Source organism: Dipteris shenzhenensis, chromosome 24, assembly GCF_047967505.1.
Source record: "Dipteris shenzhenensis isolate YYH24624 ecotype China chromosome 24, Dip_SZ_1.0, whole genome shotgun sequence".
NCBI classification, from domain to species: Eukaryota; Viridiplantae; Streptophyta; class Polypodiopsida; order Gleicheniales; family Dipteridaceae; genus Dipteris; species Dipteris shenzhenensis.
In genome coordinates this window covers 23,460,586-23,478,401 of record NC_141619.1, presented here as the reverse complement: position 1 = coordinate 23,478,401, position 17,816 = coordinate 23,460,586, and the positions used below count along the sequence as shown (strand labels likewise).

The window sequence follows — 17,816 nt, the reverse complement described above, 5'->3', positions numbered from 1 at the left end:
TTCCCCTTTCTTCATGACTTGGGGCTCGGTTGCATGGTTATCCCTTACCGGGCCCCAGGTGTTTTATGAGGGTGAGCCTTCTTCTTGGGCACTCTCAGTCCGCCGGCAGGTGATAGAGCCCTGCTCTCTTTAGGATGTACCACTTACTTCCTTTAGAGCTTCTCATGCTTCAATGGACACCTCTTGGGAGATTTTGGCTAGCATTTCCTCTTGGCACATTTGGAGAGCCAGATGTACTAAGGCCTTGGATGGTACCCAGATACACCCATCACAGGTGTTCACGGGTATTTGGACTGACACGGTTCACACTTTGATAGCCATATGGGCTAGCATGCAGGGCCCTTCACGGGCAGCCTCTTCTAGAAGGACTATATTTCTTCGAGTTTGGAGGGGTTCTCCCTTTTTCTCGAAGGTTTCTACAGGATTGAGATGGCACTATCAGCCTCAATCCTTTCTTTTTGGCTCTTGAGCTTTTTGTGCATTGCATGATGTATCTCGTATGGAGCTTGCTCTAACGGTTTTTCTTTAATACTTAATAGAAGTCTCTTTTTGCCAAAAAAAAAAAAAAGAAACTTGTTTGGAGTAGTCTAGCTGCTGTTTTTTGACCTTTTGAGGTCCGATTTCTACGTTACTTCCTAAACATAAACGACCCTGTCCCGCACCTTTTCAAGGGAATTTTTTTTAAATTTTTTTTTGTTTGTACAGCCGTACGGACGTCCGCACGTCCGTACGGACCTGGCATTGTCGCGCATCCGCCTGCAGAGGTCTATACGGACGTCTGCAGGCGGATGCACGACAATGCTAGGAGTCCGTATAACTTGTCAGAAGGCGATTCCAAGCAGTTTTAGGCTATTTTTTGGCATTTTTTGCTCGGATTTGGACTCCTGTGACCTCCAGCAGTGATTTGGGCAGCTCCCTTGAGCACTTTTGCTCATTTTTTTGAGCCTCTTCTGCACATTTGATGACTCTCCGATGGCACATTAAGAGTCATGACGTGATCTCCCTTGGTAGCTGCTCCTATGGCCTTCATCAACACATCATTTAAGGCATTCTTAACTGGTTCTTCACCGACATACCTCTTTGCATCAGGATGTGCACACTCTTGTGTGGTAGCTACTTCGGGCTTATGGGTTCTCTGCCCTTGCTATGCATAAAATGAATGAAATATATCTTTACTACTTTCTTGTTTGAGTCAAGGGTACTCTGCCCTAGGTTGTCCCCTAAAATGAATGCAAATAAATCATGTGTGTTGAGTCAAAGGTTCTCTACCTTGGATAGTCCTCCTAAAAAGATGTATTTTCCTATTTTGTTTTGGTGTGTGGCTCCATGTCTCTCATTAGCCCCTGGAGCCAGGAGGGGATGTACTGTGGGAGCCATGTATTGGCTTTGATAGGTTTAGAGGGGGATGTATTGTGGGACCCATGTATTGGCTTTGATAGGTCTTGTTATCAGCCCTGGCCGAGTTCCAGGATGTTGGTGTATTCCTAGACCTATGAGCTGGTCATGTAGCCATGCTATAACGTGAGCCTCTGAGCATGTTGAGTCTCAAGCCATGAGAGTGCTTGGATCAACCTCTGAACACGCTCAAGACTTTAGCCTCTGAGTTGCATAGGCTGCACAGTTTGATGACCGTCATTGTCATGTTCTGTTCTTGGTTCCATTCCAATAGTCCCTCACCTTAGACCATCATTGTCATGTTCTGTTCTTGGTTCCATTCCAGTAGTCTCTCACCTTGCCTTCATGGGGGGGTGTTGGAATATGAAGCCAAAGTGAGTAAAAAATGAGTGTACTAGGTGTCTAGGGGGTGTTTTATAGTCTAGTGAGTCCTATGGATGCCACGTGTCATATTGGGAGTTATCCCATATGCATAGGTATTCATATGTGTGTGTGTGCTCTTATATAAGAGTTGTCTTGTCTAGTGTCAAATCAATCAAGTATCAAGCTACAAGCTCTTTAGTCTACATGTGAGTACTCTCATTTTTGTTCATTGCTCCAGTCATTTAATTTCCATTTCATTATGACTCCTTTTGAGTATCACTTCCTCTCTCCCTAGCCTACCCTCTCTCTCTCCCTCTTTCCACCATGTTCCTTTAGACGCTCTCGGTACCTGACTGCCTCATGGATGAAAGCCCCCAAGCATCTCTGGTCTAGATGGGAGAGAAACCGAGACAACATCCTAGAAATGCTATCTCTGAAGAGGGAGTAGAAGCGTCCTCGGATCTCATAATAGACTAGGCACCTGAAAATAAAATGCTCCTCTCACTTGACCTCATGTGTGTCACATAATGTGCATATGCGCCTCTCCCGGGAAAGACCTTCTGCCCTGCCACTCTCAATGCGCAGTCTATGTGAAGAGACCCGAAACTACCCAATAGAGATCCTCAATGAGTGGGGTAAGTGGATATGCGTGTATCCTGGCGGGTCAATCAATCCCTCCTCTGTGATATGTAAACAATGATCCCTGTAGAAGTTGATCTTCACTGGAAGCTCGCTCGGTCCCAAACAGGTTCGGAATGTATGTAGCTGTAAAAATTCATCGCGGATGATCTAGTTGACCTCGTGTGACGAGAGAGGAGAGAACGGGGTGCCCATGTTGTACTGGAAGGGAGGGAGTCCGTCCATGTTGAGCCCCAATCGCTCAAACCATCTCTGTGTGTGTGCATACTAGCATCCATGGTCACCTGATGCTGATAGTGCCATAGAAGAGGACAATGCTAGCCATGGTAATCTATTGCACCCAGAAGTGCAACCCCCGTTCCCCCTGACCCGGTATAGATAGGTGATAACTTGAAATACTGCATCCAACTGTAGTGGGGATGACCCAAACTCGGCTTGAATAATCTGGTGAGGGACAAACGGCTTATCGTGGATCATCCGTGATAGGATGAGAACCTATAGCCACTCCACATGGACCCACTCTATATCTGACAGATCCGGCCCCCAACAAGGACTGCCGTACGTCCTCGCTGGACGGACCAAGGAGTCAAACAGCAATCCCTTGGTCCGCGGATCCTGAAAGTATGAGTGGAAGCACTGCCTCTCTAATCTGGCCAATTAAGCGTATCCCCTGCTCAGGCGGGCCTACATTGCAGGTCTCATAGTGAAGATTGGTCCAAAGAAGATAACCCCAAGGTATGTATATGACGAAACAATCTCAACAGGCGACCCGTTAAACGTGAACTACTCCCGATACATAACGGCTCGTGATGTATTGAAGATCATGACCTTGGTTTTACCAAGGTTGACCTTCAAATCATGGGACTCACAAAAGGATTGTAGTGCATCAAGGTGTCTCCAGAGACCCTCTGCTGATGAAGACAGAAGTGCTACATCATTTGCATATAGCAATATCCGGATCAGCGTGCCAGCTAGAGAGCACCCATCCCCCCCAATGTCTACATAATTGTCTCAAGCTCATCAATATAGAGGCCAAACAAGGTAGGTGATAAAGGACACCCTTGTTTGACCCCAATAGTGTTCATGATCTCCTCTGTCCGCCCTGACCATGCCTGGACTCTGCTTGACACTCTCTCATAAAGTGCCATGACAGCCCAAATGATCTCTTAGTCATACCCTGGTTGCCAAGGGGTATGCACAAGAGGAGGGAATAGATTATGAGGAGACTTTTACTCCAGTGGCCAAGATGACCACCATTCATTCTGTCATCTCTCTTGCAGCATTTTATGGTTGTTCAGTGTACTAGATGGATGTCAAGACCGCTTTCCTCAATGGAGATCTTAACGAGGAGGTCTATGTACATCAGCCCCAAGGTTTTGAGGTGAAGGGACAAGAGCACAAGGTATGCAAGCTCAGGAAGGCTCTATATGGGCTGAAGCAAGCACCTCGTGCGTGGTATCAGAAGATACATCAGTTTTTGCTGTCCCAGGGCTTCGTAAACACTCATACACAGCCAAATCTGTACGTTCTGCAGCAAGAATCAGAATTGGTCATGTTGTTACTAAATGTGGATGACATCATACTCACTCGCATTAAGTATGATTGAAAACTGCAAGAGCAACCTCTAATGCGGGAGTACAACATGCCATGCATGAGAAGAAAATAAACAGCTCAAAAAGAGCTACCAAAAATCGAAGGTGGAGGCTGAAAATGCCACCTCAACCCTGAAGAAGACTCAAAGAAGAAGGGAGATTTTCTCCTCCAAACTCTGAAGAAGATAGCCCTCTTGGCAATAGCTGCTCTGGAGGATCCTTGCATGCTCGACCAAATGGCCATCATAGTATGTATAGTATCAGTCCATAGACTGGCCATAGACTGGAAGGGATGAACCTGTGAACCCTCTATCACCTCCGTACATCTGGCCCTCCATATATGCCATGCTGTAATGCTAGCCAGAATCTCCCATGATGTGTCTACCGAGGCATGAGTAGCTCTGAAAGGAGTGAAAGGAACATCCTTAAGGAAACAAGAGTCCACAGAGTGGTCGTATAATGAAGGCTGAATCTGAGTCATGTCCCTCGAAAAACACCTGAGGGCCAGTGAGAGATAACCATGCCACTGATCCCCAGGTCATGAAGAAGGGTGCTCTATGAAAAATACAAAGAATCCTAGCAACACCTTCCAAATCGTCCTCGCATGTTTGTACTCCCAAAGGCAATGCTGAACTGACTCAACTACTGTGTGGCATCGAGGACATGTAGGTCAGCCCCGAACCTAGAACTCCACAGGTTCACTGTAATCCCTCCATGAATAGAAAGCCAAAAGAAAAGAGTGATCTTTCTATTCCTGAGGGATTTCAAAACCCTACCCGACCTAATAGCAGAGAACCCTCTCCTGGATAAAAATCCTCCTCTCAAGTGGAGGAAAATCAGCTGGAGAAAGCACTCCCATACCTGCAACAGGGGAAGCTCTGTCCATAGTAATCTCAACGACTTGCTCCCCAAAAGTAGAGGGTACAAACTCCTCCTCTATCTCAAACTTTGCCATATTAGCCAAAACTGCAAAGGAATTCTTGTGTGATGCATCTGGCGCAAGAGTACCTAAGACCCCTACAGATGGCAGAGTGGGAGCAATAACCCCCTTGCCTCTGTCAATAAATGTGGAAGAGAAAGCAGAGGAGGAAAAAGACTGTTGGTGAAACCAAGCACAAACTCTAGCATTTTCAGCAAGGCACGAGATTCGGCAATGATCTGATCAATCTCATCAATCTCCTTCCTGCTAACAGCTGGGGGGATAGGAGCAACCTCATCAGCACAAGAAACAAGGACAGGAATATCTCCTGCCTATAGCCGAGTGTCTGTGGCACCAACAGTAGTCTCATGAAGGGTAACTGGATCACCAACTTTGGCTGGCACCCAGCAAGGGACGACTGGAGCAGGACATGCTGAAGGTCCTGGACGCGCTGAAGAATAAGGACCAGAGCGAGAGGCCAAAGATCCTGGGCTTGAAGTAGAAGGTCCAGTAGCATCGGAAGCAAGATGTGCAGCGGTCATGAGGTAGGTCCATGGGGCGCTACACCCGTGGACCTTTTAGGTCTTTTCTTCTTCTTTGGGCAAATCTCTGGCGAAGTGCCCAGGGATCCTGCAAATCCTGCACTGATCCTGTCTCCCTGTAATCTCGACTCTCTGTTTGAAGAAAGAGCCATCCGAACGCTGAAGCATGATGTGGTCATCCGTGATGTTAGGATCAGAGACAATGATCCTAACCCGTGGTACCCCATCCAACTTGATTGCCTCTGTTGCCAAAGAAGGCATCCCAGGGAGAGGGGAATCTCAGTGACCAATCCGAAAGCGGCTCCAATGGAGTGTAGGAGTCAATGGTACACCTGAGGAAGGCTAGGGAGTCTGATGGAAAGTGAAGTCATCCGGCTGTCCTCCTCCACAGGGTCAAAGCCCAATGAGAAAGGCGTCAAAAAGATCCTCCTGGAGCTCAATGCTAAAGGACTAGCCTGAAGCACTGTACCTGTTGCATCCGGGGAGTCAAAAACAACCTGGAAAAAACCTCGACCAAGCAAACAAAAATCCGTGAGGTGCTCTGCGAGGTTTCCAGGTATTGCGGCGAGCATCTAGTCCCTGTCCTATAACCTGGAGGGGTGGGACCTGTGATGCGAGCAAAGAGTGAAGTAGAACTCTCCTGCTCGGTGTCTTTCCTGAGCTGTTGCAACTCGTCTTTAAAAAACGCGGCTGGTAGAAGTGGGTGAGGATTGACTGAGGGCTGAGCCATCGTCAATCTGAATGGGAAGGCCGACTCGGACACGATGAAACTCCGCCCGCTCTGCGTGCACATGAGAAAGGCGGGTGACGGCGAATACGGGGCAAGAGGAGGCAGGGCGGGAGGAGGGCGGGGACGGAGGTGGGGAAGGGAAGCAGGCGGGGGGGATAGAGGCAAGAAGGAGGCGGCAGGGGTGGGGGTGGGTTAGGGGCGGGGTAGAGGCAGGATGGGGGGTGGGGGTAGGGTACAAGAGGGGGGTTGGAAGGGGGCAGGGTAAGAAGCGGGATGGGGGGTGGGAGGAAGGTGGGTGGGGGGGTGGGGGAGAGGGCGAGAAGGGGCAGGGTGGGCAGCGGGGAAGGGCAGGGGAGGGGGCAGCAGGGAAGGGCGGGGGAAGGAAGGGAGAAGGAAACGAGGAGGGAGGGAGGGAGGGAGGGAGAGGGAGCGGGGGAGAGGGAGGGGAGGAGGAGGGAGGGCTGCGAGGAAGGGAGGGCTGCAAGGGAGGAGCGGGGAGGAGCAGCAGCTCTTTTCTGGAGATGTACGACTTAATGAGCTTGCTCATCTTGACGGGAGGAATAGGCAAAATTGGAGGTCCTTTCTGAGGATCTGTTTTGTGGCTGCATAAGAACGATTTTGTCATCTTTAAAACACGCTCTAGCGTGCTCTATCTGATTTCTTGCAGTGTGATTACTCCTTTGAGTGCAGCTCAACGTTGGCTCTGAGATGCTCTGACTCTCTCCTCAGCATAGACTTCGTGGCCTCTGAAATTAGGATGCCTTCATGGATACCGAAGTGAACATGACTTCCTATCCTCCAATGGCATCCGATCTCATGCCATATTTGTGGCATACCTTGATGTCATGCCATCTTCAACATCTCTAAGATTTCCTATTACAAGTCAACTTGTCCACAATACCATACTCCACTAGATAAGTCAAGCACCTTTGGGATGATGTATAATCACTTGTTTGGAAATGTCCTTCTCTAGAATGACCTCCACTAGCTTAATCTTTTGTGGATCTTCTTGGGTGTCCTTCCATAGTAACAAGAGGTTAAGCACAAACCTCAAGTACATCCTTAATGTGGAGTGTTTCCACAAGTTGATTACACATCATGGAGGGTAATGCTTTTGTAAACAATTCCCAGAAAGATATTTCATATAACTTATGAGACCTTGTTCTAAATTCGGGCCATTGGACACCGAGTATAAGATAGTAAAAGTAAGAAAAAACTTAACAAATAGATGAGACTCAAGTAGGGATGTCTATTTAAGGTATATAAATAAGTAAATAAATAGATAAATATACGAATTAAAGCCCCCTTAAATTACCACTTTTAGGCTACTCCTCCAAAACTCTTTATGTGGAACAGTTGCTCCTATGCCATATGGTAATGTTCTTTACAATCTTAAAAAATGCCTAATAACTTCACCATTATAGAGGCCTTGGCTATTTTTAAAGTATTATTGAGATAATGAAAAGCAAAGAAGAAATGGATACTGCTGCAAAAATAAATTCTATATGGCTACTTTTTTCTAGTTTAAAACTTTGTATACCAGCTTAAAATTCTATATTATGTAAGTTTACCTTGCGAGTATGCTCATCAAACTCAGAATGATTGTCAACCTGATATCACCAAAACACAATCCAATATTGGTCATCCTGTACTCAACAAAATCAAAGAATCATGCCATATAGAACCAGATCACGTTCGATTTCCTTGTCAAACACCACCCCTTATAATCATAATTGGGAATAATACATCTATAAAAAAGATTCTCTAAAGCTCGTATTTAGGATTAGAAGAGTTTTCCAGTTGTATAAACCATCCAAAACAATATTCCTCGAGACAAACATTTGATACCTGCTCTGTCCCTCCATGTGCCTCAAGTAAATCACAGATTTGTGTGAATTTATATCTGCGAGCATCTGCCAGTGGCTGTAAAATCATTGCAAGTAACAAAATCTTATGACTTTGACTCATGGTGACTCAATAAGAAAATGAAAAACCAAGGTTCCAATAAATGCTGTTTGTTTTGAATTTAGAGGCAACAAGTCAGTGAACCTTTTGAGCACATGCTTATTTTGTTTTCATCAAATGTATCATCTCATGTATATAAAAATAAAATTGTGCATCCTAAAGAGAATGAGGAGCACAATCATCAACTGCAATAGAAACGCATATATCCTAACAAAAAATGCAGTAAGGCACCCCGAATATGCTATGAGAATGAATCTTACAGTTCGCTTCCACCTGTCAACAGGGTTGATGTTAGCTTTGTACTTTAACAGTATTTTCACTATTGAACAATGCCCTTCGCTAGCAGCAAGATGAAGCGCTGTTCTATCGTCATAATCAGCCACATCTGGAGAAGCCCCTTCTTCCAGGAGATTCTTTAAAGCGTCTGTGTCACCCTTGCTGGCAAAATAGAGAAGTCGATACGTTCGGTCCATAGTGACAAATGGTGACTTTGATGATGCATCAGCCATAATTGTATGTCTGGTCAAATCCAGAGGAAATATATGAATGCAACTGTTAGTTGCTTATAGAAGAAACAAACAAACCTACTCATAGTATATACACAGAATGGAAGTTAATTCTGTTTGATTTCCACATATCTGCCCTTTTTCAGTTTGAGATGAATCTCTGAAAAGGGGACCCTAGAAATTAGGTTCAACTAAAAAGCAAAAATGATTTTCTTCTACATCTTTATTGGGACTCTCCTTGCCCTAACCTCAAACATGCTACCTCTCTTGCCACTCAGCCCTTGCCCACCTGACCATCCGAAGAAAGTCAAGGTGGTGAGGGATCAGCTCACAGCAGTTGGTCAGAAGGTAGACTCAAGTCATCTAGCTTTGCTGACACTTCACAAGCTACCTCGAAGTTTCGTGACGACAGTCACTGCAGGACAGAGGACCAAGCCTCTCACATTCGAAGAGCTTGGCCCTTTACTAATGCAAGAAGAGGCTTGGGAGAAACTACTCAATCGATTGGACGAGAAAGCACTCGTGGCAAGGGACAAGCCAGGAAACAGCAAGTCCAAGGATTCCAAAAACAACAAGACCAAGGATACAGAGAAAAAGAAGATGAAATGCATCTACTGTGAGAAGCTTGGTCATTCAAAAGTCCAAGATGGTGGATGGACTTCCACCGATTGCAAGGCTTGCTTGGAGAGCAAGACAAATTCCCACAGGAGGCCTCATCATGGGCCAAGAAATTGCTCGAGTTGGTTCATTCCGACATTTGCCGCCTGATGTCAACAAATTCATTCGCAGGTTCGCGGTATTCTCTTTTATTTATGGATGATTTCAGTCGAATGACTTGGATATACTGCCTGGCCAAGAAGTCTCACACTTATGAGAAATTCAAAGAATGGAAGGCCGAGGTAGAAAAGGAGAGCAGGGAGGCAGTCAGAGCCTTCTACACAGACAGAGGGGGGGAGTTCACTTCTACCGAGTTCAATGGATTTTGCAAGAAGCACGAGACCAACTCACATATCTCAACAGAATGGAGTTGCTGAGTGAAAGCATAGGACCGTTACAAAGACGGGTTTGACCATGTTGCAAGGGAGAAATCTTTCGAAAGCGTGCTGGGGTGAAGCCGTGAACACTACAGTTCACATCCTCCACAAAACCAAGACCAAGGTTGTAGATGATAAGACTCCATATGAAGCTTACTATGGTAAGAAACCGACCATATCTCATTTACGGATTTTCGGTTCTAATGCATTTGTTCATGTGAGTAAAGATGAGCAGACGAAGCTTGATTCCTATAGCAGAAGATGTATCTTTGTGAGATACAGTAGTGAAGAATCCAAGGCTTATCAGCTTTACAACCCGGTGAAGAAGTGCATCCTTATCAGCAAGGACGCAACCTTTGAAAGTCAGAGCCCCAAATTGCATAAGAGGTTCAGAAACTTCCCACATTACCCCCACCCAAGGTCACCATCAAGGAGGTGAAGACGATTAAGAACCCGAGGGGAGGAGGAGGAGGAGGAGCAGGACGTCCTAGTGCCAACTCCAAAGGCATCTCCAGCAAAGGCACCTCCATCAGAGAAGAAGCTACCTCAGTGGTATTTGAAGACTTTAGTAGACCCACGGGTCACTAACATTCCTGAGAGTAGTTCCTAAGCAAGGCGGTCTCAACGCAACTTGAAGACTCCCTCCGCAAACTATGCTATGGTGGCTCAGCTTGAGGAGCCCATATCCTTCGAGGAAGCAAGGGATATCCCAGAATGGCAGGATGCTATGCAGGCAAAGATGGATGCCATTTTGAAGAATGACACCTAGGATTTGGTGGACAAGCTGACCAAGCGGAAGGTAATTGGTACCAAATGGGTGTACAAGCTTAAGTTCAAGTCTAATGGGAGCTTGGACAAATACAGCTCGATTGGTGGTGAAAGGCTACGCACAGTCCGAGGGACTTGACTTTGATGAGACCTTCGCCCCCACAGCAAGGATGGTGACGATACACACCGTTATTGCCTTGGCTGCTCATTATAGTTGGCCTATCTTTCAGATGGACGTGAAGTCCACATTCTTGAACCGAACCCTGGAAGAGTAGGTATAGGCGGATCAACCACCAGGCTTTCAAGTTCCACGGTCCACATCCAAGGTATGCAAGTTAAAGAGGGCATTGTACGGGCTGAAATAGGCCCTGAGGGCATGGTACCAGCGGATAGATGAGTTCTTCTTGAAGATCGGGCTAAGCGGAATCCATCTAATGCAAAACTCTATCTCTTCACTAAGAGGGGGTTACGGCTGGTACTTATCCTGTACATGGATGATCTCATCCTTACAGGAGACCACTCGAAGAAGATTTTACAAGTCAAGAGACTTCTCATGGAGGAGTTTGAGATGACAGATCTGGGGTTCCTACACTACTTTCTTGGGATCGAAGTCAAGCAGGAGAAGAGCAGCATATTCATCTCTCAAGGGAAATACTATAGGGAGTTACTGAAGCAGTTTCAGATGCAAGACTGCAAGGTGGCAATCACTCCCATGGAGGTTGGTCTGAAGCTGAGCATCCATGATGCATCTCAGCCACCAGTTGATGCATCACGGTATTGACGGATGGTGGGGAGTTTACTTTATCTCACCAACACCAGGCCAGATATCTCCTTTGCAGTAGGGCTATTTTGTCAGTTCTCTGCCAAACCCAAGAAGGCCCATTGGGACGCAGGCATGAGGGTACAGAGGTACTTGACGAGTACATGCACCTATGGCATTCGTACAGTAAAGGCGTTGAGCTAGGTGGATTCTATGACAATGATTGTGCCGGTGATGGTGACACTGAAGATCTACAACAGGGTACTGTTTCATACTTGCATCAGGGGCCATCTCATGGCTAAGCAAGAAACAACCTTCTGTTGCCCTTTCATTGACATAGGCAGAGTACATGGCTGCGTGCACTGCAGCATGTCCCCACCTGTGAGCCCCCGATGTGAGAGGACAAGGGGGCAGGAGATGAAGAGGGATGCAGGCCAGGATTGTGGCCTGCAAGGTGCAGCCCTAAAAGCCCTTCTTGAGGGCCTATTTATAGGCCAGGCCAAGTCGGCCTGGTCAGCTGCTGGTCGGCCAAATTGGCCAATCCACTGTCTAGAAAAGAGCGCCCCATTGCCTAGAAAAGGGGGCCCCTACAGGTCGGCCATGCAAGCAGGGGGCCGACCCCCTGCTGGTCAGTTTTATGAGCCCTAGACAGGGCCTATATAAACAGCACCTCACTCCTCCATTCCCTCATCCACTGGACTGAAGCCTCTACCCACGGGCAGCGTTCTTTGAGGGAGAAGTTCTCTGAGATACTCAACACTTTTGGACAGCACCCTTGCTGCCTACTTTGTGCTCATCTGGAGCTTGTTTATCCCACACTTCGTGGAAGAATATAGTCTGAGTTTTGTCTCTCTCTCTCTCATGTGCTGTTCCAGCAAGGTTTCATAGTATATGTGTGATCATCTATCAAGAGGTTTCTGAGTGTTGTATGAGCTGAGACCTATTTCCAACAAAGGTGACTCTAGTTATCGTAGCTGTTAGCCTGGAATGAACCATGGGTTCTAATGTCACTTTAGTGCCCTAATATAATATAGAAAATAAGTGCAATAAATCAAAACATATAAGAGGCAAGAGGAGATCACGGGGAGATGAAATGACTCGGGTCTTAGGAGGATCGAGGAATACATTATTAGAACCAGGTCACTCCGTCTCCCTGTATGTATGCTTTACAACCAATACTCAGGAGGAAGATCAGCTTGGTGTCTGCCACCTGCCTGAATAATGACAAACAACTGATTATCTATAAGTGACAGGGTAATCCAGGTGTTCGTAGTATACTGGAGTAACAATGTCTTTCGAATAGCCAATCGTGGGCCTATATCCTTGCTCAAAAACAGGTCAATGTGAAATTCAATCTTTCTCTAGTTTACTTGCTCATCGGACCCATGTTTAGAAGCAACAGGACTCAAAAGGGGCCAAGAATTGGAAACGCGCGATTCTCCTTTGTTGGAAACAATTTCACAAAAAGGGTTGCTAAGTCACAACGAAGAAGGCTACCCTCAAGGATCAGCTAAGCGTTGCCTAGCTGTCTGAACAAGCTTATGCTTATAGCTACAAAGATTTATTCCGTTTTATGGATTAGTGCTTTTCACGTTTACCCAAATGGAAGGATCAAAGTAGAGCAAGGCTGGCAGCAAGGGCACTGACCAGGAAGCCTCGCAGAACTAAGCAGGAGGGCTCGTTGTTGATGGGCGGCGATTGCCTGCAAGCGATGAGGAAGCCCGGGGGGCTGGTTGTTGATGGAAGTCCGGAGACGTTTGTCTGCACGTGAGGGTGGCGAAGGTGGCAATGTTATTATCGTCGGACGGGTTTCCCCATGCAATTTAGGAATTCTCTCCCTCTCTTCTCTCTCTCTCTCTCTCTCTCTCTCTCTCTCACACACACACACACACACACTCACGCACTCTCAGAGGGACTCTCTCTCTCTCTCGCGCACACACACACTTTTTTTTGGGTGAAATCTTTGATTGATTATATTATATGAGTAGCAACCTCAAAATAAGGTGCTACAATTACATCAACTGAAAATTTCAGTATATGCCAAAAAGACCTCATGATCTATGTAGCGGGTCTGCAAGCAATCAAAGAAAGATTGCTGTAGAGAACGCCTAAAAAAGCCAAACAGAGAGAAAGTAGGATCACCAAAGACTTTACAATTCCTATATGTCCAGAAAGTCTATAGTGTCCAGCAGTGAACCCAAACGAAGAAGAGATGAAACTCCGGTCTGCATGGATGAAACCCAAATAGCTAGAAGAACTTCCCAAATGGAACAAATGGGAATCTCGCTCGCAGGCACTGTTGAAGTAGATAAAAAAACTCACGAGAGCATGGACAATGCCAAAACAAGTGAGGCACAGTCTCCAAAGAAGCAGAACATCTGTGGCAAAGTGCAAGACAATGTGTCGATGACCTAATAGCTATTTAGATGCAAACACTTTCAAAAGAACTCGCCAAAAGAAAACATGTTGCCAAAGCGATACTTTATGCCCAAAGTTGCTGTAATCTTTTCCTCCACCACTTGGTTGGGCGATGCATTCACCAAACAGAATCACCTCTCTCTGGGCAAAAGGATTTTATACAATGCAAGTACGGTAATCTGAGATAGCCTCAAAGGACGAGAAGAGGACCTTGGAGAAGTCAAAGTCCAATCTTCCAACCGGTTCTAGAGTTCCAAAGGAGGAATCGGAACAAAAGGCGAAAGCATAGAAGTAATTTGTCGCCACAAAGGACGATATTGAGAGCCCAATCCATATGTAGTGGCTGCTAGAGACTCAGGGGAGCACAATACCAGCATCATCTATAACATCAGCAACCGAGGTGATACCTTTAAACGAGACAAAGTAGGAACGCCGAGGTTCCTGTAAAGCCAAGGGAGGCTGAAAGACTTTCGACCAGTGAATGCTTTCAGCTCTCAAAGAACTCCCAAGCAAAGATTGCCGTCCATTGCATTCTAGATGAGAAAGAACATGCTTCCAGTCAAGAAGCAAGTGGGAGATAAAAGGGCAGCCAGGCAAAGTGCCATCAGTGCAACCAAAAAAGAAATTCCAGTGATTAGAAATACTGATATGAGTGACCAGAGTCCTAATCATAAGAGCCCAAGGCTGATCACCTTCTTGCAGAAATTGCAGCAACATTTTCCCCCTGTGGGCAAGAATATGCACATGAATATCCGTGATGTTCAATCCACCATGCATCTTGGGAGAACAAATGTGATGCATCGAAAGCAGCTTGAGAACTTTTCTTCCATGTTTGGATCACCAGAAAATTTCCATAAAGACAGACATGAAAGATGTAAGATCTGCCTTAGTAAACATGATCAATGGCAAGTAAAATTGAATATATGCCACAAGGATGGACTACACTATTCGAAGACGAACGTGCAAAGGCCAGGTTGCCAGTTTCCAATACTCGAGCTTTTTCTGAAGCTTAGCCAAAACCCAATCAGTTTGTTGTCGGTGAGTGAGTTCCCACCCCAAAGGGTAACCAAGATGACAAACAAACTGAGTGGGTGGAATGATATCCCCGGACCATAATAGACTATGCAAGTCTTTGGAATGTAAAGGGAGCAACTTAGACTTCTGAAAATTAACACGAAGACCAGCTGCCAAACCATAAATAGAGAGGGCCTGCATTGAGGCACCAAAATCATGGGGCGTATTCTTCGGGGTAAAGAAAGAATCATTAGCATAAGCTTGAGCAACCATGCTGCGATTAGCATCCAATTCCAAGCCATGAAGTGATCCTGTAGCCACAAGATGATCAATATATTGCAGCATAGGATGAGTAGCAATGGCATACAGTAAAGCACTAAGAGGGCATCCCTGGCGGACCGAACAACGAAGAGTCCACTCATCAGAGATATCCCCAAAAAGAATGCAAGCCACATTGCTATCTCTATAAAGCCAGTAAATGTTGAGATATCAAGCTCCACTCGTGATATGCCAGGGTGACCGTTCTGCATTTATGTCACCGACTTGTTAGCTGCAGATGCGGTTGGTACACCGCCCATGAATAATAGCTGGATGACAACTATCTTTATGTACTCTAGTTAGTGGCTCAGTTAGTATGCCACCTTAGTTAGCTGAGTTTGGTTTGAGACCCACATATAGGGTTGACCAATTCTTTTATACTTAGAGTTCTTTTGGCTTTCACAACTAAGAAGAGGAAAATTGTTTTCAGCCTCCACCTTTGTGCATATTCCCCCATTGTGTATGTGAGAAAGCTGCAAGTGAGACTCCTTCCTTCTCTCCCACTCTCTTCGTGGTAAGGAGCTCAAGAAAGCATACCAAGTTCGCGGTGTCCTAGTAAGAGGATTAGTGTTGCTTTCCTTTTTTTTCGAGTTTGGGAGCAAATCTCTGTAGGTAGCACAGCCGGAAAGTGCAAGAGTGCACTGTCTCAGATTGGGACGCCCTTTGCAATGTGGCGAGAGGGCAGTATATGCTATGGGTAAGGGCGAAGACCTTGGTGAAATAATTTTTTTGATTCAAGGCCATTTTGGGGCCCGTTTTGGTGGCGGAAGTTTTCTGCAGGCACTCAAGAAAGTGCCCTGTTTTTGCTGCACATGCGACCACTGTTCTGTAGGTCGGTGAAAAGTTATCACATAAATTACATCGTATGCCTGTGCGCAGAGATATTGGGAGTGACAGAATCATTCTTATTGCCTGTTGATGCATAATCGTCACTAGGAAGTGACTGTGTGGTCAAACACCACTTTTGTCAGTTTTGTAGATTTGCCCTTGTGAGGCAGAAGTTGTGTTTTTTTGCAGTGACAGAATATTTTGCAGTGTTCTGTAATGGCATCTAATGCTCTTTCACAAATTGTCACTGAAAAGCTTGACAAGAACAACTTCCAAGCATGGAAGTTTAGAATGACAAATTTCCTTAAGGGAAAAGGCTATTGGGAGTTCATTACTGAGCTGAACAAGAACTAGTTATTCCTAATGTTCCCAATCAACAAGAGTTGCAGGCATTTAAAGGCTGACATGAGAGAGCCAGAAAAGTTATGTACTGGTTGTCTATCAGTATTTCAGATTCTATGATTGTGCATATTCAAGATGTAAGCATGCCGAAGGAAGCGTGGGATACTTTGACAAAAATGTATAGCACAAATAAGCAAGCCAGGAAAATGCAGCTCAAGCAAGAGTTGCATAATGTGTAGAGAGAAAATATGAGCATCAATGACTACCACATGAAGGTGAAGAAGATTGCAGATGCACTTGCTTCTATTCGGTCGCCAGTGGAAGATGATGATTTAGTTTCTGTGACCTGGAATGGTCTAGGAAAGGATTATGCACAATTCCGGACATCCATTGTCGTCCGTGAGAATTTTCTTGATTTTGAGGAGTTGATTGCTCTTCTAATTTTTGAAGAGCAGAGAAATGGTGGTGCATCTTCTTCAGGAGGAACTTCAAAAGAAGCTGTCTTCTACTCAAATGCTGGAAGAGGTAGAGTAGGCCGATTTGGAGGCCATGGCAGAAATCAGAATATGCAATAAATTCAAGAAAACCAGTCCTATGGAGGAGGACGTGGTAACTTTAGAGGCAGGGGGAGCCAAAGAGGTCATGGTGGATGGCAGAGAGGCCAAAATGCAAACAACAATGTTGAATGCTACTATTGTGGTAAAATGGATCATATGGTTAAAGGCTGCTATAAAAAGTAGAATGACATCATGATTGAAAAATTGCAGCAAGGCAATTACGCATCCTCTAGTAGACAAGATGATGACAGAAATGAGCATTTGTTTATGGTGCAGCACATGTCCAATTCTGTGACAAGTGCAGAAGAAAGCAATGATGTGTGGTATGCTGACTCAGGTGTGTCAAACCACATGACAGGTCATGCAGAATGGATGCAGGATGCAAGGAAAATGGAAAGACCAGGATTTGTGAAGACTGGTGATGATACTGCACATCCTATTGTGCAGATTGCTAAAATTCCTTTGTTTATGCAGATGGAAAAAAGAAATACCTGTCTGATGTATTTCATGTCCCGAATATCACCAAGAACTTGGTTTCTGTTGGTCAAATGGTTGAGCAGGGCTTGCAGGTCAGATTTAATCCTCATGGATGCTTTGTTGAGGATATGAAAAATAAAGGTTGCTTGATAGCAAAAGGGAAGAAGAAGGGCAGGATGTTGACGTTGGATGCGGACATGCCTGAATTGAGTGCAGCAATGTTTGCACATGGGACCGGTGTAGTTGCAGATATTGATATCTGGCATAAACGCATTGGCCATGTTAATGTACAGTGACTTAAATTAATGCAAGCCCAAAATATTGTTGCAAGATTGCCTAAGTTCAAGGTTGCAGAAATGCACAAGGTATGTGAAGCCTGTCAATTTGGAAAATAGGCAAGGAAACCATTTCCTAGATATGTTCAAGAGAGTAAGAGGCCATTGGAATTAATACACTCTGATGTGTGGACTACTAAAGCTACATCTATTGGAGGCTGTCATTATTTTGTCACTTTTATTGATGACTACAGTAGAAAAGTTTGGGTGTATTTTATGAAAAAGAAAAGTGAAGTGTTTGGGCATTTCAAAGCTTTTAAAGCTATGGTTGAAAAAGAAATAGGCCTGCAAATGAAGTGCCTAAGGTCAGATGG

General features: G+C 45.4%; 1 protein-coding gene across 4 annotated transcripts in view; it reads right to left on the bottom strand.

Annotated features, from left to right (window-relative positions):
* Window positions 1-13,046, bottom strand: part of LOC147886393 (serine/threonine-protein kinase VIK-like) — a 265,479-nt gene extending 252,433 nt beyond the window's left edge. For all 4 annotated transcript variants that reach the window (XM_087395887.1, XM_087395889.1, XM_087395890.1 and 1 more), the window contains exons 1-4: window positions 12,861-13,046; window positions 8,406-8,664; window positions 8,029-8,103; window positions 7,752-7,790 (exon numbers count right to left, since the gene is read on the bottom strand). In XM_087395887.1, the coding sequence (XP_087252013.1) occupies window positions 7,752-7,790; window positions 8,029-8,103; window positions 8,406-8,654 (363 nt within the window). In that variant the 5' untranslated portion in view covers window positions 8,655-8,664; window positions 12,861-13,046. The remainder of the gene's footprint in view (window positions 1-7,751; window positions 7,791-8,028; window positions 8,104-8,405; window positions 8,665-12,860) is intronic.
* Window positions 13,047-17,816: the final 4,770 nt, after the last annotated feature.